This window comes from Ambystoma mexicanum, chromosome 12 (assembly GCF_040938575.1).
Source record: "Ambystoma mexicanum isolate Mex_15411 chromosome 12, UKY_AmexF1_1, whole genome shotgun sequence".
Lineage (NCBI taxonomy): Eukaryota > Metazoa > Chordata > Amphibia > Caudata > Ambystomatidae > Ambystoma > Ambystoma mexicanum.
In genome coordinates this window covers 1,240,070,945-1,240,092,663 of record NC_090936.1, presented here as the reverse complement: position 1 = coordinate 1,240,092,663, position 21,719 = coordinate 1,240,070,945, and the positions used below count along the sequence as shown (strand labels likewise).

Below are 21,719 nucleotides of genomic sequence, written 5' to 3'. Positions count from 1 at the left end.
GTTCAGTGGGTACAATCCAGAGGCAGAAGAGAAAAGGGGCACCATGAAGTCAAAGATGATGCATCAGGGAGACGAGAACCACTGAAGTGCCACAGGTGTGCCAGCACCAGTCATCGAGCCAACAGCAGAGAACGCCCCGCAAGGATTAAAGAATGCTTGAAATGTAGAAGGTATGGCCATTTTGCATCCGTGTGCACCTGGAAAGGGAGGAACACCATGGTGGCAAGAGTGAAGAGGGCATAGACGATGCCTATTCTGATGAAGAAGCATGCGCCACAGTTCTCATGGTGAACAGTCTCACGACTCGGAGGGAGAAGGACCACTGCACCATTAAAGTTGACGGGCATGAAACAAGAGTGATGGCAGACTCTGGCTCAGACCTTACCATACTACCCGTGAACCTGTACAAAAGTATGGTGGGAAAAGAGAGAGTGGTGGCGTACAACACAACCCTCAATCCCACGGTCTTTGGAGGTGCCTGTGTGAATCTCCTAGGATACATTAGGGTGACAGTGGGCTCAAGGGAAGAGTCACAAAAACCAAAGTGTACTTTGCCAAAAACGGGCCACCGCTATTAGGCTGGGATGACCAGGCTAAATTGCAAATTAGGTTGGTTCCCAGCATGGAGGGACAAGTCTTGTCCATAAACAAAGGTAGGACGTCAATCACCAAAGAAGAGTTTCCTGAACTATTTTCAGACACACCTGGCAGAATGAAGAATTATGTACATAAAATACAGTTAAAACAAGGAGACGAGCTGGTCAAGCACAGGGTGAGACTGGTGCCAGCAATGGCGAGAGTCTCACAGCAGGAGAAACTCAACAAGATGCTTGACTAAGGAACCATAGAGATGGTGGTGTCCTCAGAATGGCTCAGCCCGGTAGTACTCATAAAGAAACAGAACCCAGGGGACCTACGCAAGGTATTAGCTAAGTTACAGGAAGCAGGAGAGCGACTATGCTACAATAGTGCGTGCTACAGGCTGCTGAAGTTGAGTACATCGGATATACCATATCCAAGGCAGGTATCAGCCCAAAGAAAGATCTACTGCAAGCCATTGTCATAGTGCCTCCCCCCAATGGTGAAGAAGAGTTGAGATCATTTCTGGGACTATCCGAATATTACCAAAATTTGTGCCACATTTCTCAGAGACTACTGCCCCCATGAAAGAATTGCTCAAGAAAGGTGCAGAGAACCAGTGGAATGCAGAATAATCTAGGTCATTTGAAGAAGTCAAAGAGGGCATCATGCATGCGCCGTGTCTGCAACCATTCAATCCCCAATGGAGAACCATGATCACCACTGATGCCAGCGAGAATGGAATAGGAGTGATGCTTACAGAAAAGAAAGGTGATGAAGAGCACATTGTCGCGTGTGCATCTAAAGCACTGTTGCAAGCTGAAAAACATCACTCCACCAAAGAAAAGGAGAGGTTGGCATGTGCGTGGGCAGTAATTACTTTCGCACACACGTATTGGGCACAACATTTCTACTTGTTACAGACCACAAACCCATAGTGCATCTACTGAGCCCGGGAGGGACCCGAACATCGATCCCCAGCTTTCTACAAGATTAAAGTTTGGGCGCATCAATCACTGATCTACGGAGCCGAGAATTCCTCGAAATGAGCGAGGGCCACTGGAAAAAAGAAGCAGCTAAGGATGTGACGACAACAAGGAAGGGGTGGCGATGAAAGAGCCATCCCAGATATTGGAAAGTAGCTGATGAGATCTTCGTATGCTCATAAGAGGTGATCAGGTCATTCCACCCGTAGCAATAAGGAGAAGCATCATATGTAGAGCTCACGCCGCTTATCTCGGAAACAACATGACAAGAAGGAGAGTGAGGGAATCATATTGGAGGCCACTAATGGATTTGGAAAAACAGACAATGACAGAGAGATGTCATGAATGTGTAAATAGCAACAACCAACTTAAGGTCAGACAAGCATTGCTACACCCAATGGAAGTGCCAGATGGAGTTTGGCAAAAAATGGGCATGGACTTCATAGGCCGCTTGAGCTAATGGAACATGAACACAAGTATGGCATAGTGCTACTGGATTATTTATCCAAATGGGTCGAAGTAGAGTTCGTACCTCCCCAGGCGCTCTTTGAGATCCGAGTCTGCTGGCCTGCTTTGTGTTCCACAATTTTGCCGGGCATGAGTTGGTGGACGTGCCTTCTGCATTGCAGCAGCTAAGCTGTGGAACAAGCTTCCCGCCGAATTGAAAAATACTCTCAACCACTTGGCCTTTAGGAAGGCTTTAAAAACACATCTATTCTAATTATGATGGTAGCTTAGTTGATGGCTAAGGTTTTGGGGCCTCCTTCCTCCTCTCCAGCGCCATGATGCCTTTGGGTGACAGCACGCTTTATAAGTTGGAGTAACATAACAAGGAAGTCCTGGGCGGGTCTCGCGAGAGCGAATTTGAAAGTGGAAGCACAGGCTTCCCACTAACGGCATTCAGAGCGCGGCGAGCCAACTGACAACACGGCAGCCCAGCGCTCTCCCTAAAGATCAAGAGCTAGGCTCCAGACGAAACAACTTATACCACACACCAGTGATTCCAGCTGGGACTTGATGTACATATGCTTGTAGTTTAATATAGCCAGTCAGAGCTGTATGTCAGCACTTTACTTGTGAAAGGAATAAATACCAGTATCCACATCATCATGACTGCAGCATGTGGTCTTTACCTCGGCCACAACACTGGGTTTCTGTGCCAGCAAAAATGCAGGAGCCGATCGTTGACGGTGCCTGAGAGGGCCGAATCAGGAGGTTGCAGAACCCTGGACTGAATGAAGAAGCTGAGACGATACCAACCACTGCAAGGAGAGGTAAGTGTGAGAAAAACGTGTGTACGTTGTATGTGGAGTATGTGTGTGAGTGAGTGCATGTGCTAGGCCGGCTTATGGGCGGTGTGGGCGGGAAAGTAAAGGTAGTATGAATGCGGCACATGCTGGCATAGAGTGGCTCACTGCATGATCATGTATTTCTGATGCTGTCTGTTAGGAAAGATTTCCATGTATGGGTAAATTTCCCTCCAGTTGTGTACCCGCCAACTTTTTGCTGTTGTCTGACCATCCTAGCCTGTCTTTTGCCAGTAGACCCCAGCCTTCTGCTGTCCTCTGCTGGGCTTTTGCTCATTATGTTATGGGAAACTGACATGCACTTAAGACAGTTGGTACTGCCAGACTTTGTTTCCCTTAGACTTTCGCTTTGTTGCTATTCTTTAGTAACGTTTTATCAGTGCACAAAGTACCTTAAAGTACAGTGTGCTGGACTCGCTTTTTCTTTTTTAAGGCCATAGAGACCCTCAAAGGATTTTTGGTTAATGTACAGGGGTGCCTTGGACAGAGAAAGTGGCAGCTGTTACTTTGAATGTGTTTTCAACTGTTTTCAATGGTTCAAACCGCGTTTACTGCATTTGGCCCAGGACAGTGGCCGATGCCTAAAATGACCATGCCCCAAGGTCCTTTGTTCTGTTCTTTGGCCATCTTCTCCCAGACCCAGGAAATTCCTTATTTGGTCATGCAGACCCCGACACAAACCGAATCTTTTACGGGCTTCTGCATGCCTTGTGTGTGTGAGCCCAGGATGTGGGCTGGAGCTGTCTAGTTGGGTGCCTGGATGTCTGTTGTGCTGGGATGACTGGGACCACTGCGGTCCGTGATTGGTCCCTGCCTGGGATGGCTGTATGTGAGCAGATCACCTATTGGTTTCTATTCGTTTTGGCGTGAAGGAGATTCTGGATAAGAGAAGGCATCTTACACCCATTCCAGGTCGATCTTCTGAGTTCACAAAATACTTAGTAAAGGAACCAAATATCATGAATCAACTAAGCAGATCCGTGGAACCGCTGGTGACCCGCTGGAAGGCTTTGCACCCCAAGGCCACTGTTGTCCCATCAGACCCCCTGTTTTTGATCAAACCTAGAAGGCCTGCAAGGGCACAACCCATTGGAATAGTGGGACCAACTAGTCTCGGCACCTCCAACTTAACCTGTAAGTGAGCCTTTTTGGAAGTGTTCCTGGACCGCCCCATGAACTGACCAGCTCATATGGGACCTTTGCCCTAGAACCGCCGCCGTCTCAAGTTTCTACCAGAGACTTTAGAGACTGTAAACTCTGGGTATAAGGCACTCTCCAACCGAGTTTCAAACACCTAGCATTCCTAAATCTGGAATTAGGAGAGTGCCCCTGAACCCAAGCATGTGCGGTCAGCGTGTCTCCCAGGTGTGGTTGACGAACATCGTGGGTGCCTTACTGCTGTTCCCCCCTCTGGCCTCAGACTGACCTCAGACTCGCTGCAGCAGAACTGGTCTGATCCCTTCACCAGGATAAGAGAAATCGCCACTGTCCTGCCACGGAATCATTCCTGGTACACAGCCCCTGAAAGCTGCAGAGCCGAGCAACTGCAGGATTTGAACATGTGACCTAAGTAGACTCTACTGCCTAAGTTTGGTCCAGAGTGCGCCGAGGGTCAGTGAGTATTTGCAATCCTTACCAGTGGCCCCTGGCATATTCATCCATTTCTATGCACCAGTGTCCCCTAAAGGGCCACCCTTAGTCGCAGTAGCCTGTGCTACCGAGCTATCCCAACTCTTGGATCCTGTTCTGTCCTCTTGTGGAGACCCTCCTCGAACAGTGTGAACTTATTCTTCACTGCCTCACCCACCTTCTTGAGTCGCTACAGCCCCTTGAAGAGACCCCGTTTTGACTGAACCGCACAATCGCGTGCACCAGCACCAAAAGTACTTTTCAGCTCAAGGCTCCACTCTTAGAGACAGGACTGCCTCTTAGCTAGGGAGTGAATTGCGAAGGACTGCCACAGAGATATTCGGACTGTGTGACCCCTTTCTTTGCATGTTGTTGGACTGTACTGAGTGATAGCCCTGTTGGCCATTGGATACTGTATATATGTTTGCTAGATTAGTGCTGTGTTGGTTTTGCTATTACTATTGCAGAATTACTTTGTGTTTGACTTAAAAGGCCTTTAATGTATATATATTTTTGATATATACACCTGACTTATGCACCTGACTGGGAGTAATTTGTAGTGTCCTTTACTCTGTGTGCTCATTGTTGGCTTTCAGTCACCTTCACACCTCCTGAGACCTAGTCTTGGCCCCCAAAATAGCTACCTTGATTGGTCTGGCTTGTCCAGAAGGTTACCCTGTTCCAAGAAACTAGGCTGGCGTTCTGAACCTCTGCCCACCAGGTCAGAGTTCAGAAATCCGTCTGAACACTGTCTAACCTTTGTACCCAAACGTTCGTTTTCTGCTCTCTATGGACTAATGGACTAATGGTGGCCAACAGTCCTGCAACAGGCCATGAGCAGTGGACATAGCATGTGGAAAAGTGGCCACAACCCATGGTTTGGGGGTGCTCCGGGCATAGGAGAAGTCCATGCCCCTGGACGATTGGCCACAGCGGTGAGTTTAGGGAGCTCAGGGGTCCCAGGGAAAGGTTTTACTGTTTATGGCCTGTGGCCATGGCCAATGTCTGAAGGTTGCCTGCGGCATCAGTGAAGACCCTGCCCCAGGACGATTGGCCACAGCGGGTAATTTGGGGGAGCTCAGGGATCCCAGGGAAAGGTTTGACTATTAATGGCGTATGGCCATGGCCAATGTCTGGAGGTTGCCTGCGGCATCGGTGAAGGCCCTGCCCCAGGCATAGCCACTACTGGATACGTCTGGAAGCCATTTCCAGTTGCCACAGCAGGTTGTTTGCAGGCATGGGCGAAGGTGCCTAGAAAACACTCCCTGTGGGTATTTCATGGAGAAAGTGGCCACTGGGTATGGTCTCAGTGCACAGCTGCCACGTTGGTTGTCTTGGAGAGACACTGGGCATGGGCTGTGCCAAGTGAGTGCAAAGAGAGCACTGAGGCAACGCGTTTAGCCTGAAGTCAGGGGGGTTATGTCTTAGAACAATTGAATCCAGGCTTTCTACTTGACTCCATGGCCTTTTCTTTTAGAAATCATTTTTGGGGCGGGGGGTCGTGAAGTCCAATCTCTTCAGTTATAGGTGACCAAAGACTAAAGCTCCAAGAAGTCAATTGTTTGTTTATCAAATGCTGAGGAATGGAAGATGGGTTCAACACGCCGAACACCCTGGACCCTAGCAACGCCGGGACATGGATGTCTACTGTCCTCCATCAGCCGCCCATCAAAGATGTCTTTATTTTAGAAGACTGAGCATGGCCTGACAGCAGCAACCTTGCACATAATGGACATATTATGCAGAGGTGGTTACAGGCATTAGCCCCACCGGAGGACGCTGTGTGTGGGGCTTGGAAGGCCAATGCATTTTTCATTCTCTGCAGAAGATTTTCAGGTAGTACAATAAAAAGTATCACAACTCGGATTTGGTGTGATTTTAAAAACAGACTAAACAATAATATGCAACAAATAAGCATGTTTCCAGAAGACAGTGGCAAAACACCTCCGGAAACCCCCCAGTGGGATCCAAGGCTTAGGGAAATGCAGCGTTCAAGTTACCTCTTCCTTCCTGGAGTCTAGGCGCTTGCTTTGTCGTTTCTTCTTCATTCCAAGATTCTCCTTCATTGGCACCTGTGGAAAGACACAAGGACAGCAAAGGATGTGAGTAAAGGGGTGACCATCACTCCCCCCTGCAGCCCCCCCAACCTCCCCAGCTCATTCCTGACACTATGAGGCCACTGACCTGCATGCCCTGTCACGCAGCACATATTAACTAGCCAATATATGAAGTACCAATGTATATTTTACACCTAGGTGAGCTGCAGGGACCCCCTACCCCATTCCCTGCACCATGCAGCCTCGGACCGCCCCCTCGACCCCCTCGACGTGCTCTGATCTCATTCCCCATGGCTTCCCCTTCCCCTCCCTCCCCTGTGATTGACTGATTGTCTGGCCTTAATTTACCCAACCAATGCAGCCCTTTGCCTGGCAGCCCTGCAGCTAAGGGCCCTAGGGCAAAGGGCAGCTCCTGCACTGGTGGCTCCAAGATGTCTGTCGTTGTCCGCAGGGGAAGCAAAGGAAGCCAGCAGCTAACAGACACCAACAAAAACTGTAAGTTTGGCATGGGTGGGGGGTAGAGCAATCACTCTACTCCAGAAAGCCCTCGCCACTCTACCTACCCCTCCATAACGTTGACTATCATAAATGTTGCACTACACTATGCACTAACATACTGTTATATTATGCTGCTTGGCATTTGTATAGCGCTTTGTATATAATTGATAGGTCCGCACAGCCAATGTTAACTAGTGCCAATGTTTACTAACCTATAGAGAACGGTCAAGAACAGCCTATTTCAACTTTGACAGGTGTAATAATCATTAGCATACGCTACATCTAGATAGAATTGTAAATGTCAGCATATGTTGCAGTTAGTTTGAATCCTCAACGTAGCCTGCGTCGCATCTAGATAGAACTGTGAATGTTAGCATATGTTGCAGTTAGTTTGAATCCTCAACGTAGCCTGCGTCGCATCTAGATAGAACTGTGAATGTTAGCATATGTTGCAGTTAGTTTGAATCCTCAACGTAGCCTGCGTCGCATCTAGATAGAACTGTGAATGTTAGCATATGTCGCACTTAGTTGTAATCCTCAACATAGCCTGCATCACATTTAGATAGAAGTGTGAATGCTAGCATGTGCACACATAGAGGGAACTCCTAAGTTTAGCATGCACCACATCTAGATAGAATTGTAAATGTCAGCATATGCCGCACTAAGTTGGAATCCTCAACGTAGCCTGCGTCGCATCTAGATAGAGATGTTATTCAATGATTGAAATACGACTCTCCTGCCAAGCCTAGACCAAGCGTGCAATCATGTTAATTGAGTCCAGTCTGAACAACTATGGCGAGTTTCCTCCTGGGTGCAAGAGTGCGGTAATGAAGTTACGTTAGGAATAACTCTGGCTACTATGCATTTTGTTCCTCCTGCTTCTGAACCTCCTTCCAAACCATGGGATGACATAAGGTAAAAGTCATTTTTGAAACTAAAAAATAATACATCAGACCACTATAACCCTCCTGATGAACCATCCGAAGGGATGGAGAAACACGTGTAGAGGGGATATCGAGGGGCTATCTAGATTTCATAAAAATATTGCCAAGAAATGGTATTTTGAATTGCAAGAATTTCAGTTTTCACAAAAAACATTGCCATGAAATGTTTTTTTTGAATTGTAAGAATTTAATTTTCGAAATTGAATGAAACTATGAATAATCTGTGAAAATTAAGCATTAAAATTCCTGTTTGAATGTAATACAGAGTGAAAACAGATAAAATATAACTTAATAAAATACAACTAAAAACAAACTTTTGGAGCGCACCAAATTGTCTCTGTTGTTAATTTCAAGCGTGCACTCATGAATCAATAACCAACCGGCTAACATTCTCACTCCTCTGCATACACCTCTCAAACTCACACCAAACACAACCACAAGCCTTAACGCAGCAAACCGCACAAACTTCACTACACTGCAACAACAAAACAAACCACACATAAACTTGCGCAACAGCACACGATGACTACCAACCGAAAAACACCCCAAGCCCAGCCAACGGACCCACCGGGCTGAGGCTGCCAACAGCACATCACTGCTATCTTGCACTTTTCCAGCTCATTCCCACTAACTCACCCCCTCTCTCCCTTTTTCAGAGCCGCCAGAGCGCCAGGGGACCACTCCGGTGGTGATGGTGCACGGTACAAATATCCTTTAACATTAACATTAACACATGACTTATCTTTAGTTAATTTCTGAATATTCTTCCCTCTATCTCTAGGGTGGACCAATGTACGTTCTGGGCTCCTTGCCCAAATGCTTCTGAAGTTTTAGATAGTGTGACACCTGTGGAAGTCTGGAGAAACTGCTGGTGACTGTTGGAGCAAGGAGAAACCAGGCTTTCTGTGTCTAAGTGGCTGAAAGTGACATGAGTCACGAGGAAGGAAAGGTTTTCACTTGGGAGGAGCAGGCGGAGCGGGGAACCCCTGGGGCCAGCTCGCGGGAGACTCATGCTCCTGGACTTTAGTGGGAGGAAGGAGCTGGGATTCAGAGAGATAGGAGATGCCACTCAGTGTCCATCTCTTGAAGTGAGTGGAGGAGACATGAGTCATCGAGTGACATTTCAGAGGAAGAACAGAAAAGGGCAGCAGAGACCAGTTACTAATTAGTGTCTGTTTAAGTGAGTGGACAAGTGTCACCAGGTGAGACTTGAGAGGAGGAGCAGAGATCTCCTGAGAACAGCTTGTTCAAGACTCACGTGACAGTGATTCAGAGAGGCAGGAGATACCAGTCACTAGTCAGTGTCGGCCTCTGGAAGCGTGTTGGCAAGATGTTCTCGGGTGACACAATTAGGAGCTGAGCAGAGAATCACAGATGGCAGCTTTGGAAGACTCATGATTGTGGGATTTGTGGGGGAGGAATTATCAGAGATTCTGCAACTGGGTCAGTGAGTGAATGACACATTGGTGCAACATAATTCCCGAGATGCCCTATTACTCTAACTGCCATGTTTTGAGCTCTCTGCAGTCTGGCCACTTGTTTGGATGGAATTCCCGCTAACAAGCTGTTGCAGTAATCCAGGTGGGGGTTAGACATTGCCCCCACCACTCCTGCCCTGTCTTCCGTAGGAATAAAAGGGAGCATGTCCTTTAGTAATCGCAATGCGTAAAAGACTGCCTTCACCTTTGCCCCTTCCAGGGTCTCACTGCCCAGGTTCTCGTGCCACATACAGCCCAGATTTCTGATTCTTTTAGAATACTGCAATTGTTCCCCTAGGATCAAGGGGGGAGGACTCTGTCTCTCTAGCAGCATTATTGCTCTTTGGGCCAAACAATATAATCTGTCTTGGAAGCATTCACCTGCAGATGACTGTAAGGCACCCACTCATTGAGCTCTTCCATAAACCGGTTAATTCTCTCAAAGACATCCTCGATGTTCTGGATCTCGAGGTAAATCCATGTGTCGTCTGCATATGAGTGAAACCGCAGACCATACTTCTCAAATATCTTATACACCGGGCGGAAGTACAGATTGAAGATCAGGGGGGATAAGGCGGAGCCCTGAGGCATCCCACAATCCAGCGCCGCCATTTCTGAGGTGAAGCCTTCCAATATCACCCTTTCAGATCTATCTTTAAGAAAATATTTGAATCATTTTACCACCTGTTCAGATGCGTTTCCAACATGTCCAATACGTTGTAACATGATCAAGTGGTTCACAGTGTCAAAGGCTGCAGATAAGTCCAGCATCAACAGCACCATTGATGATAAGGAGGAAGACCAGGTAGAAGCCTTACAGATAGTCATGGAGAGGGTTCAGGGGTTATCAAGGAAGAGGGGGAGTGTAGAGGGTTATAACATGAGTTGTGGACCTTTCAGGGGACCACAGATTTGATTTTTGCCACTTTTAGTGTGAGGTGGCGGTGTGGGAGTACACTAGTCTCATGACATAGAAAAGTGAGTAGATAATATCTTAGTTACACGCTAGACTTCTTGGCACGGATGGAGATAGAGAACTCCATAGAAAACAGCCAGGTCCTCCTTCTTCTCCTGAAAGCCACACTCCCATCAATGGGGCCTGAGCAGAGGAACTCGTTTCCATCCAGGACTGGAGTGTGGCACAGAACCCTTCAGACAGTATCCTCTGATTTCATAAAGCAGGAGCAGAAGGTTCTCAGCTTTATCCTGGTGCGCAGCAGTGATTTCACCAGAACATTAGAGCAGAGAGGGGGAAAGCCAAAACCTTTGGAACACGACAAGAGATACAACCTGACTGAAGTAGGGTGAGATGACTTTTAACTCTGTTCCCTGATACAGGGTGACATCTACCAAAATCAACAATGGAACTGGGGTTATGCAGCAACCACAATGATCATAGGATTGAGTCATGAACAGTAATACCTTGAATCAAGTAGGGAACAGTCCAATAATATGTAATATGATAAAATATTAGGGCACCTGTGTGCCTTGGATGGATCAATTGACAGATTTGATCCGTAACTAGAATGAATATGAAAAAGACATGTTCTTCAGCTGAATCTAATACACAGTTAAAAATAAGTTTAGAGTTCCAAAATATAGTATAAGTGAATATGACAATAATATTGAACAAAAATAGTTGTCGAATATAACAATCATAGAATGACACTGAGGGAATGATTCATGGAATTATCTGTGCGGAAAATAGGGACTTTGTGCACCACACTGCATGCAAAATCATGTTCATAGATTCATGGAATCGACTGCGCAGTACTTTTTTGTACTTTGCGGGGAATTCATGCAGGCTCAACATGCCTCTGCGAGCGGCCAAGTGCCTTGCGTGAGACACCATGCAGAGCATGGGTGTAGCTTGGTCAGAGGGCATGGAAGGGGCCGGAACTCAGAAAATGAGGAAGAACAAGGGAAAATGTGGGTGTTACCAGGGACGGCCGGCAGGCAGTCCATCGCACGCCCCCTATTGAGCAGAACAATATGTATTCATGGATCCGACCATGCAACCTCTCGGCAGGGAAATGGCCATGCAATGCCTTCATAAAATCCGCCACCCGAAAGCAGGTGTACAGACACAGGTGAGCGACCCGGGAGCTATACCTACTATGATGTTATTTTCATTTGTTAGATTATGTTGAGCACTGTTTCTGCTGATTTGGAAAGCTAAAATGTGTGCTTTTCTTTTATTAGATACCTTGTAGGTTCTATTTATCAGCCTACTCCAACTAAACACAGATGAGAGCCCCCACAAGCACCATACAAGTATTTACTCCTTTACGGTCCTCTAGTCCACTGTTTAGGGACTATAACAAAGTTACTTAGCGATTTAGAGCTTACCCTTTGTTTTCTTTTTTAAACCTACAGGTTGCACGATTCCAGCTCTTACTTACCTGAAGACCTTTTTTGTACTAGGATTTTCATGATTTATTTATTCTCCTGATGAATGTTCGTTATTAGTTGCTTATGAGCAGAAACATGTCGAGATAAATCTCTGGATTAAAACTGAGATATAATATGTTTCATCAGTAAATAATGAGAGAAGTGTACACAGTAGGAGTTGTTTTAGGTGTACACATGTTGATTTTGTTATACTAATCATCGATTGGCACTAACGAATTCCTATGTTTTATGTTTAGTACTATGATATATGTTTTGACCATAACACGATTGAATAACTTTTTTACTTTATTAAATACTTATTAAAACTCTGTGATTGAAATGTAAATGTTTATTGACCATTGTTAGTCATTCCTATGGTACAACCTGTTACTTTAGCTCTGTCTTTTGTATAATTAGTGTCAAATATCCCCCCGGATTCAGACAGAGTAGACACTACTTACCAGAGAGTGGGTTAGTGTCTACCTGGTTTCCTCTTATGTAGTGAGGTACAGACACTTGCTCATAGCATGCGCCATGCAAAGGTAAGATCGGGTGTCGGATTTCAGGGTGCGTGTATGCAGCCGGGTTTCCGATTTTACTTAGGGGTGCATGTACGCAGTGTAGCAGGGTCCAGGAACAGTTTACGGGGGTTCTCATGCAGATTTTCTGAGTTTTACCTGAGTTATGATAAATCAGACGCAAGTTGTCGGGGTGCCGTTAACAGTTACGGGGGAACCAGTGCAGGGTCCCCAAGATGCAGGCCTGCTTGCGAGGGACCCCAAGCACTGTTTGAAGGGTGCATTTATTTGCGCCCGAGGGAGCATGTAAAGGTGGCTGTTCTGTTTGTTTTTGTTTTGCGTGGTTGCGTGTCGTGGGCATTACGGGTGCAACTTGCGTATATGGTTACTTTGCACAAACAATTCCATGAATACACGGAGCATGCATTTTTTATTCTGCGCACAGGCTTGTGTAGTTTCCTTCTCGGCGCACGGTCCTTGCGGGATAAATGTGCACTTTTCCATGAATCGGGCCCTAAATGTCTTTTTTGCACTGTATACAACTCAACACAGGAGAATGAAGCCAAGAAATATAATGCGGTTGTTCCTGATATGTACTTGTACATTTAAACTCGATCTTACTTCAAATGATAACCAAAAGATGTTGGGAAGACCTAACAGAATGGTATCACTGCCAATTTGCAATGTGCATAGATTGCAACCAAGATTCCAAACAACCGAAAATCAATGAGACGGACAAGACGGCTGTTGGCATGATGATGACATCATGACGCGCATTCAAGTGACGTCAGCACGTTAACTGTACTAAAATCACTTTCAATATGGCGGCGCTCCTGCGTACACGCGGACCGCCGCCATCCTAAAAGACACCAACTTCGAATGAAAGAACCGCTACTGTCAGGTAAGAGTAAGAGGATAATAATTAAAGGATGAGTTTATGTATATATAAGTTTTAAGTAAACAGATGGACTCAGATTACAGCCCAACTCTGCTCCAATTGTGGTATAACTATGCCGAAAAATATGCACCACAGTGCACGGCTCAGTGCGTGTTAATACATCAGGACTCCAGGAGACCTAACTAGAGCAGGTACCAGACTCAACAATTTCTGATTATACTTACCTCATATACGATTAAATTGAAGACACTGAAACTGAATTTTATACTTAAAAGAGTGAAAACAGACATTTGATGAGGCAGTGGAATAGCAACAGAGCAGGTAAGTAACCAATGGATGAGGTGTGAGATGATAGGTTTCTAAGCGTGGACCAAACCTGTGTTGCTCAGCATTGTCTTGCTTCCAAGGAGAGCACGTTGCCTCTGAGCTATCCTCCCGAGACCAGGTTCCTGGAATAGTTTGACTCTAAGATAAAATGCATGAAAACATATCTAGCAAATAGAATTGAATGGATATAAGAAATAATGTAACATCTAAAACCCATACATAATGTCTTTCAGATATTATGATGCAACAATCCACATAGATGCATGTGTTAGAGGAACTGAAACATCTATACTCTGAAAAGCCTAATAACCGTTACATAATAACCACGGGTAAGTGGACAGGGAGACTGGTTAGATCAATGAATCCACCATTTCTAATATACAAGCCTCCATAGTCCCTCCTTTATTTCTCTCTTCTCTCCTTCCTCGATGCTCCCCATAGAGGGAATAATCTATGGACAACTATATATTGTGCAGAAATGCTGATGTACTGGTGGAGACTCAATGTCAGCATCTTCTGACAATGGGGATAATTATGAGCACACGTGTGAAGGAGCAATGCAACAGTATGTGGGACTCATGTGTGTTTGTAAGACAGATGTGTCGGATACATTGCTTGCAGATAACCCAAATTCAATGTGCAACTTGGGTAAACCAGTGTGCCTTGAGGAAGCCCAGTTACGGGAGAAACACATGCACGTGCCTCCAAATGGAGAACGTTGTCACTCATCTAAACACACAACACACTGAGTACTCCGGGGATCAACCAAGAGAGACCCAAGAGGAATGGATGCTTTCCTCGTAGAACCAGAGCCCTGGCACAGAACGGTCATCTCTCCGCACCCACACACGGTTACCACCACTAATAAAGCCTGTTTACCATTATCTTGGGTCAGTCACTGTTGAGTGAGTTTGAGTAAAAAAATAAACTGTGCAAGCACAGTCAGAAGGGATATTTGTACCTCCCAGAAGTGAGCATTAGCTCCAAGACAAAGCTGTACAAAACTGGCGAGAAGACCCCACAATGAAGCTTTTTAGGGAAACTATTAGCCAGTGAATATTAGCTCAGGAGTCACCGGAAGACAGCGGGGGCATAAAGTAACGTCATGCCATGCTGGCAAGGAGTGGGCGTATCAGCATGCACAGACATCGCCCCCAACCTGCTCATACTGTGGTGGTCAGACACCCTGGTGGTCCGGAGATGGGCACATTGGCCACATTCCTTCTCAATGAAACCTCCTCTTGAAATGTCCTGAAAGCGGACCCTTGTCTTCTGTTGGTGGATTTGAACTGGGTTGCCCAGCCCTTTAAGATGAGTAGCAATACTCTGGAGATGGATGGAGATGCAGATTCATACTCATGCATCAATACTCAAAACGACTCGGGTAGTTGGCAAAAGGAAGACTGTTTTAATATCAATTATCTAAAACAGGGAGCATAACGAACATCAACGAAATCGCTCGATCCGCTTACTCAATGCATTTAAGAAAAAACTGAGAATGTATACACAAAACTCGTCATCAATGACATTGACCTGTGTCATTACCAACGTCATCCTACGTGGTAAACTACAAAAACCTATTAATATGGGTGATTGGCTCTGAGTGAACATCTAAGTATACGATCCATACTAGTCTAAAAAAGTGTGAATATGTGATTGGTTACTTAACATCAGGTGGGGCAACTAAGCTCTCCCCTAAAAATGACCACTATGAACGTCACTAAATACACAACGTCCTATTGGTTACACAACTATAGGATCCCTAAATACACAGTCCTCTACAATTGGTTGGCACTCTAACCTCCGTCAATACTTTTCCACCTACTTCTAGCAGCACGAAGGCTGGCCATCCAGGTGCTGGTGAGCTCGTCTTAACTATTGCTTCCCACCAATTAGCTTATCAATCCATCATTAACCTCAGGCGTCTACTGTCAATTAGGCTTTGAAGCTCGGCCTTGGGAGTGTTCTTAGCTCTGAGAAATTCAAGGAGTAAAAGCATGGTCTGCCCTCGTGCGCAGGTGTGACCATCTCGTTCGTCCAACTTCATGCTTCCATGTGACTAGAGACCATAAAATGGAGCTTCTAGTGCATTTAATACTATTTTTTAATAGACCTCTGACGTCTTTCTTGTTATCTTCATGCCTTCTGAACAGGAGCAATTTGTATCCAATGTCAGTTTATTCCAGTTTGATAAGACCTTGGCTTCTTTGGGTCACCCAGCATCGTCTGCTGAGATTCACTTTGTAATTCAATTTGCTTCTTAACTGTGGCACAGGGGAAATGTGGCCTTCTTGCTACGGTCTGTCCAGCACAGCTACAATACGTAATGGAAACATCCATCCTATACTTGTCCATATGCATATATGTATTTATTGGCACTTGCCGCAATTTATTCACTGCATAACTAGCCTTAAGATTACTTTGCTTGCATTTCTTTTGCATCTGTACACGTATAAACTAGCTTAATGTCTTCATCCGTTTCTGTGGCATAAGCTTCTTCACCTTGATCCAAAGATGTCACTTATCCTTGGTACTTTCTTGATGCCTTATAGAATATCTGCATTCTCTAGTCTCTGCATCTCTTCTCGGTACTTCATCTCAGCTCTGTGTGAGGTCACCATTCATCTTGACCCTTCATTTGCTCTGCTTCTTCATTCAGGAATCTCATTTAAAGAACCATCATGTCTCCTTGTGTGCAGGTATGGTTTCCTCAATGGAATCTTGCCTCTAGAATTCCCTTTGGCCTTTGTCGTTTCAACTGCTCTGTGTATGGCACATAGTCTCGTTTCCAACATACAGGCAAATGGAGCGGAATGGTTGAGGTGGGGGTACTTGGCTCCTCCTCTACAGATTGTTAACCACAAACGTACAACTAAAAGACTTAACAAGCTGCAAATGCTGTTTCTCCAACACTGGCCCTTTAAGGCAGCTGCAGCCCCCTCCCCACTTGCACCTAATATATCCCCCTCGTTGCCCCTCTGCCCCAATTCCCCATCTTTAGATTAGAGGAAAAGCACCCCATTTGCCCTCCCTATTACCACTGCACCACCAGCAGATAACAAGCGCTCTACCCCCTGGCCTAAATATCAGGGATGATGGCATCTGGTGATGTTGGAGATAATATAATTGTTCGGCTTTGTTGTTTGCACAGATCAGGTCAGTGGTCGCCAGAGACACAATACTTATTGCAACTGTGGTGTTGGTCAGTCCCAGGCTCCTGCCCGACGTAGGCAACGTGCGAGTAACACAATTCCGTGGCTGAGGAGACTATCAATGGCACTTTGAATGAACCAATGTCTGAGTCACCCTCCCTGAGAGCAAGTCGAAAAGGACCATGCCATCATCTCCTGATCCTCAGAAAATGGGGGTAGTATATGTTTACCACATTATTTTCCTTAGAATGAGGCAGGCTATGCAAAGCTGTTACAGCAAGACTCTCCTACCTCCCACCAGCCTTGAATATATTGTCTCACTAATGACACTCACTCCATCCCCAGAGGAGAGCAACCTGGCCCCCTCTTTCTCCTGCAGCCTGGGCACGATCAGCGGATCCAAGCAGACCCAGAGTGTGGCACCCCAGGGCTGCGCTCTCCTGGGGTATCAGCGGGTGCCAGCAGAACCTGCCCCAGAGTGTGTCACTCCAGGGCTGCCCTCTCCTAGGGTATTAATCTCTCCATCCCCAGAGGACAGGCTCCTGCCCCCTCTTCCTCCTGCGGCCGCAGCTGGGCACGATCGGCAGGTGCCAGCTGAACTTGACCCAGAGTGTGGCACTCCAGGGCTGCCCTCTCCTGGGGTATTCATCAGGCCTACTTCAGTGTCAGCATGGGAGGGTGGTCATTTGCAGTTGTGGGGCGCAGATGTGGTGCAGCGGGACCCCTGGGGGGACAAGTCTAATGATCTCTTCAGGGAACACCACAGCTCAGAGCATCGGTGCGGCACTCAGCTGGCGCACCCTCAGGAATCCCCCTGCACGCCCCTTCTCCACGCGGCCGCTCCAGGGAGTCCCCACGCACCTCGCTCTGTCACTGTCACTCCATGGGAGAGTGCACGAGAAATCACGAAGCTCATTTCGAAAATGCGCGGAAAACCTAAGGCTGGGGTAAGATGAAGACCTGTGGAAGCTGATTAGAAGAAATGCACGACTCGGCTGCCGTGGAAGCGGATTCTGGAAGGCTGCACAGAATGCAGCAACACCCGACATGCTTTTGCTGACCCGTGTCAGAGGGTGCACGAGGGTGCATGCGTGCTTTCACTTGACTCCCCTTAGAACTCAGCTTCGGGAAAGGGCTTTTCGCGGGGTTTGGGGTTCGGACACTGATTCTTTGCATGGTGAGAAGTCTCTGTGGTCGTACTCTCTGCAGCGAAGGAAGCATCCCACCTTATTGAGGTCTGTGAGGCGCGGCCGAGGGGGGCTATAATGAAGCAGCGCTTAATGTAAGGACTTCCTTCATGGGGTCGGACCCCAGACTGGATTACCCAGAGGCGACAGGTCATCCTGTAATGCCGTATGGTTCTTTACAGCAATGATATGTAAGATGCTGCCCTTACCCTGCCGTCCCTCCATGCGTACGGGCATTGAGGGCACACTGAGTATATGTTTATCCTGCTGTCTCTCGATGCGCACGGGCATTGAGGACTCACTGAGTATATGTTACTCTGCTGACTCTCGATGCGCACTGGCATTGAGGGCGCATGGGTATTGAGGGCACAATGAGTATATGTTTATCCTGTTGTCTCTTGATGCGCACGGGCATTGAGGACTCACTGAGTATATGTTTACTCTGCTGTCTCTCGATGCGCACGGGCATTGAGGGCGCACGGGCCTTGAGGGCTCACCGAGTGTATGTTTACCCTGCTGTCTCTCGATGCGCACAGGAATTGAGGGCGCACGGGCCTTGTGGGCTCACTGAGTAAATGTTACTCTGCTGTCTCTCGATGCGCACGGGCATTGAGGGCGCACGGGCCTTGAGGGCTCACCGAGTGTATGTTTACCCTGCTGTCTCTCGAGTATATGTTTACCCTGCTGTCTCTCGATGCGCACAGGAATTGAGGGCGCACGGGCCTTGTGGGCTCACTGAGTATATGTTACTCTGCTGTCTCTCGATGCGCACGGGCATTGAGGACTCACTGAGTATATGTTTACTCTGCTGTCTCTCGATGCGCATGGGCATTGAGGACTCACTGAGTATATGTTTACTCTGCTGTCTCTCGATGCGCATGGGCATTGAGGACTCACTGAGTATATGTTTACTCTGCTGTCTCTCGATGCGCACGGGCATTGAGGACTCACTGAGTATATGTTTACTCTGCTGTCTCTCGATGCGCATGGGCATTGAGGGCGCACGGGCCTTGAGGGATCACCGAGTGTATGTTTACCCTGCTGTCTCTCGAGTATATGTTTACTTTGCTGTCTCTCGATGCGCACAGGAATTGAGGGCGCACGGGCCTTGTGGGCTCACTGAGTATATGTTACTCTGCTGTCTCTCGATGCGCACGGGCATTGAGGACTCACTGAGTATATGTTTACTCTGCTGTCTCTCGATGTGCATAGGCATTGGGGACTCACTGAGTATATGTTTACTCTGCTGTCTCTCGATGCGCACAGGCTTTGAGGGCGCACGGGCATTGAGGACTCACTGAGTATATGTTTACTCTGCTGTCTCTCGATGCGCATGGGCATTGAGGACTCACTGAGTATATGTTACTCTGCTGTCTCTCGATGCGCACGGGCATTGAGGACTCACTGAGTATATGTTTACTCTGCTGTCTCTCGATGCGCATGGGCATTGAGGACTCACTGAGTATATGTTTACTCTGCTGTCTCTCGATGCGCACGGGCATTGAGGGCGCACGGGCCTTGAGGGTTCACTGAGTATATGTTACTCTGCTGTCTCTCGATGCGCATGGGCATTGAGGACTCACTGAGTATATGTTTACTCTGCTGTCTCTCGATGCGCACGGGCATTGAGGGCGCACGGGCCTTGAGGGCTCACCGAGTATATGTTACTCTGCTGTCTCTCGATGCGCACGGGCATTGAGGACTCACTGAGTATATGTTTACTCTGCTGTCTCTCGATGCATTGAGGGTGCACGAAAATTGAGGGCGCACAGGCATTGAGGGCACAATGAGTATATGTTTATCCTGCTGTCTCTCGATGCGCACGGGCATTGAGGGCACACTGAGTATGTTTACTCTGCTGTCTCTCGATGCACATGGGCATTGAGGGTGCACTGAGTATATGTTTACTCTGCTGTCTCTCGATACGCACGGGCATTGAGGGCGCACGGGCCTTGAGGGCTCACCGAGTATATGTTTACTCTGCTGTCTCTCGATGCGCACGGGCATTGAGGGCGCATGGGTATTGAGGGCACAATGAGTATATGTTTATCCTGTTGTCTCTTGATGCGCACAGGCATTGAGGGCACACTGAGTATATCTTTACTCTGCTGTCTCTCGATGCACATGGGCATTGAGGGTGCACTGAGTATATGTTTACTCTGCTGTCTCTCGATGCGCACGGGCATTGAGGACTCACTGAGTATATGTTACTCTGCTGACTCTCGATGCGCACAGGCATTGAGGGCACACTGAGTATATGTTTACTCTGCTGTCTCTCGATGCACATGGGCATTGAGGGTGCACTGAGTATACGTTTACTCTGCTGTCTCTCGATTTGCACGGGCAATGAGGGCACACTGAGTATAAGTTGAATCTGCTATCTCTCGATGCGCACAGGCATTGAGGGCGCACTGTTTACTCTGCTGTCTCTCGATGCGCATGGGCATTGAGGGCGCACGGGCCTTGAGGGCTCACTGAGTATATGTTACTCTGCTGACTCTCGATGCGCACGGGCATTGAGGGCACACTGAGTATATGTTTACTCTGCTGTCTCTCGGTGCACATGGGCATTGAGGGTGCACTGAGTATATGTTTACTCTGCTGTCTCTCAATGCGCACGGGCATTGAGGGCGAAATGAGTATATGTTTACTCTGCTGTCTCTCGATGCACACGGGCATTGAGAGTGCACTGTTTACTCTGCTGTCTCTCGATGTGCATAGGCATTGAGGACTCACTGAGTATATGTTTACTCTGCTGTCTCTCGATGTGCACGGGCATTGAGGACTCACTGAGTATATGTTTACTCTGCTGTCTCTCGATGCGCACAGGCTTTGAGGGCGCACGGGCCTTGAGGGCTCACCGAGTATATGTTTACTCTGCTGTCTCTCGATGCACACGGGCATTGAGAGTGCACTGTTTACTCTGCTGTCTCTCGATGTGCATAGGCATTGAGGACTCACTGAGTATATGTTTACTCTGCTGTCTCTCGATGCGCACAGGCTTTGAGGGCGCACGGGCATTGAGGACTCACTGAGTATATGTTTACTCTGCTGTCTCTCGATGCACACGGGCATTGAGAGTGCACTGTTTACTCTGCTGTCTCTCGATGTGCATAGGCATTGGGGACTCACTGAGTATATGTTTACTCTGCTGTCTCTCGATGCGCACAGGCTTTGAGGGCGCACGGGCATTGAGGACTCACTGAGTATATGTTTACTCTGCTGTCTCTCGATGCACACGGGCATTGAGAGTGCACTGTTTACTCTGCTGTCTCTCGATGTGCATAGGCATTGAGGACTCACTGAGTATATGTTTACTCTGCTGTCTCTCGATGTGCACGGGCATTGAGGACTCACTGAGTATATGTTTACTCTGCTGTCTCTCGATGCACACGGGCATTGAGGGCGCACAGGCCTTGAGGGCTCACCGAGTATATGTTTACTCTGCTGTCTCTCGATGCGCACGGGCATTGAGGGCGCATGGGCATTGAGGGCACAATGAGTATATGTTTATCCTGCTGTCTCTCGATACGCACGGGCATTGAGGGCACACTGAGTATGTGTTTATCCTGCTGTCTCTCGAGTATATGTTTAACCTGCTGTCTCTCGATGCGCACGGGCATTGAGGGCACACTGAGTATATGTTTACCCTGCTGTCTCTCAATGCACACAGGCATTGAGGGCCCACTGAGTATATGTTTACCCTGCTGTCTCTCGAGTATATGTTTACCCTGCTCTCTCTCGATGTGCACAGGCATTGAGGTTGCA

General features: G+C 47.4%; 1 protein-coding gene across 1 annotated transcript in view; it reads right to left on the bottom strand.

Moving 5' to 3' along the window:
- LOC138513127 (uncharacterized) overlaps positions 1 to 21,719 on the bottom strand; it is a 1,268,315-nt gene that overhangs the window by 918,258 nt on the left and 328,338 nt on the right. Inside the window, exon 6 of the mRNA XM_069627773.1 lies at positions 6,502 to 6,573. Within this exon, the coding sequence (XP_069483874.1) occupies positions 6,502 to 6,573 (72 nt within the window). The remainder of the gene's footprint in view (positions 1 to 6,501; positions 6,574 to 21,719) is intronic.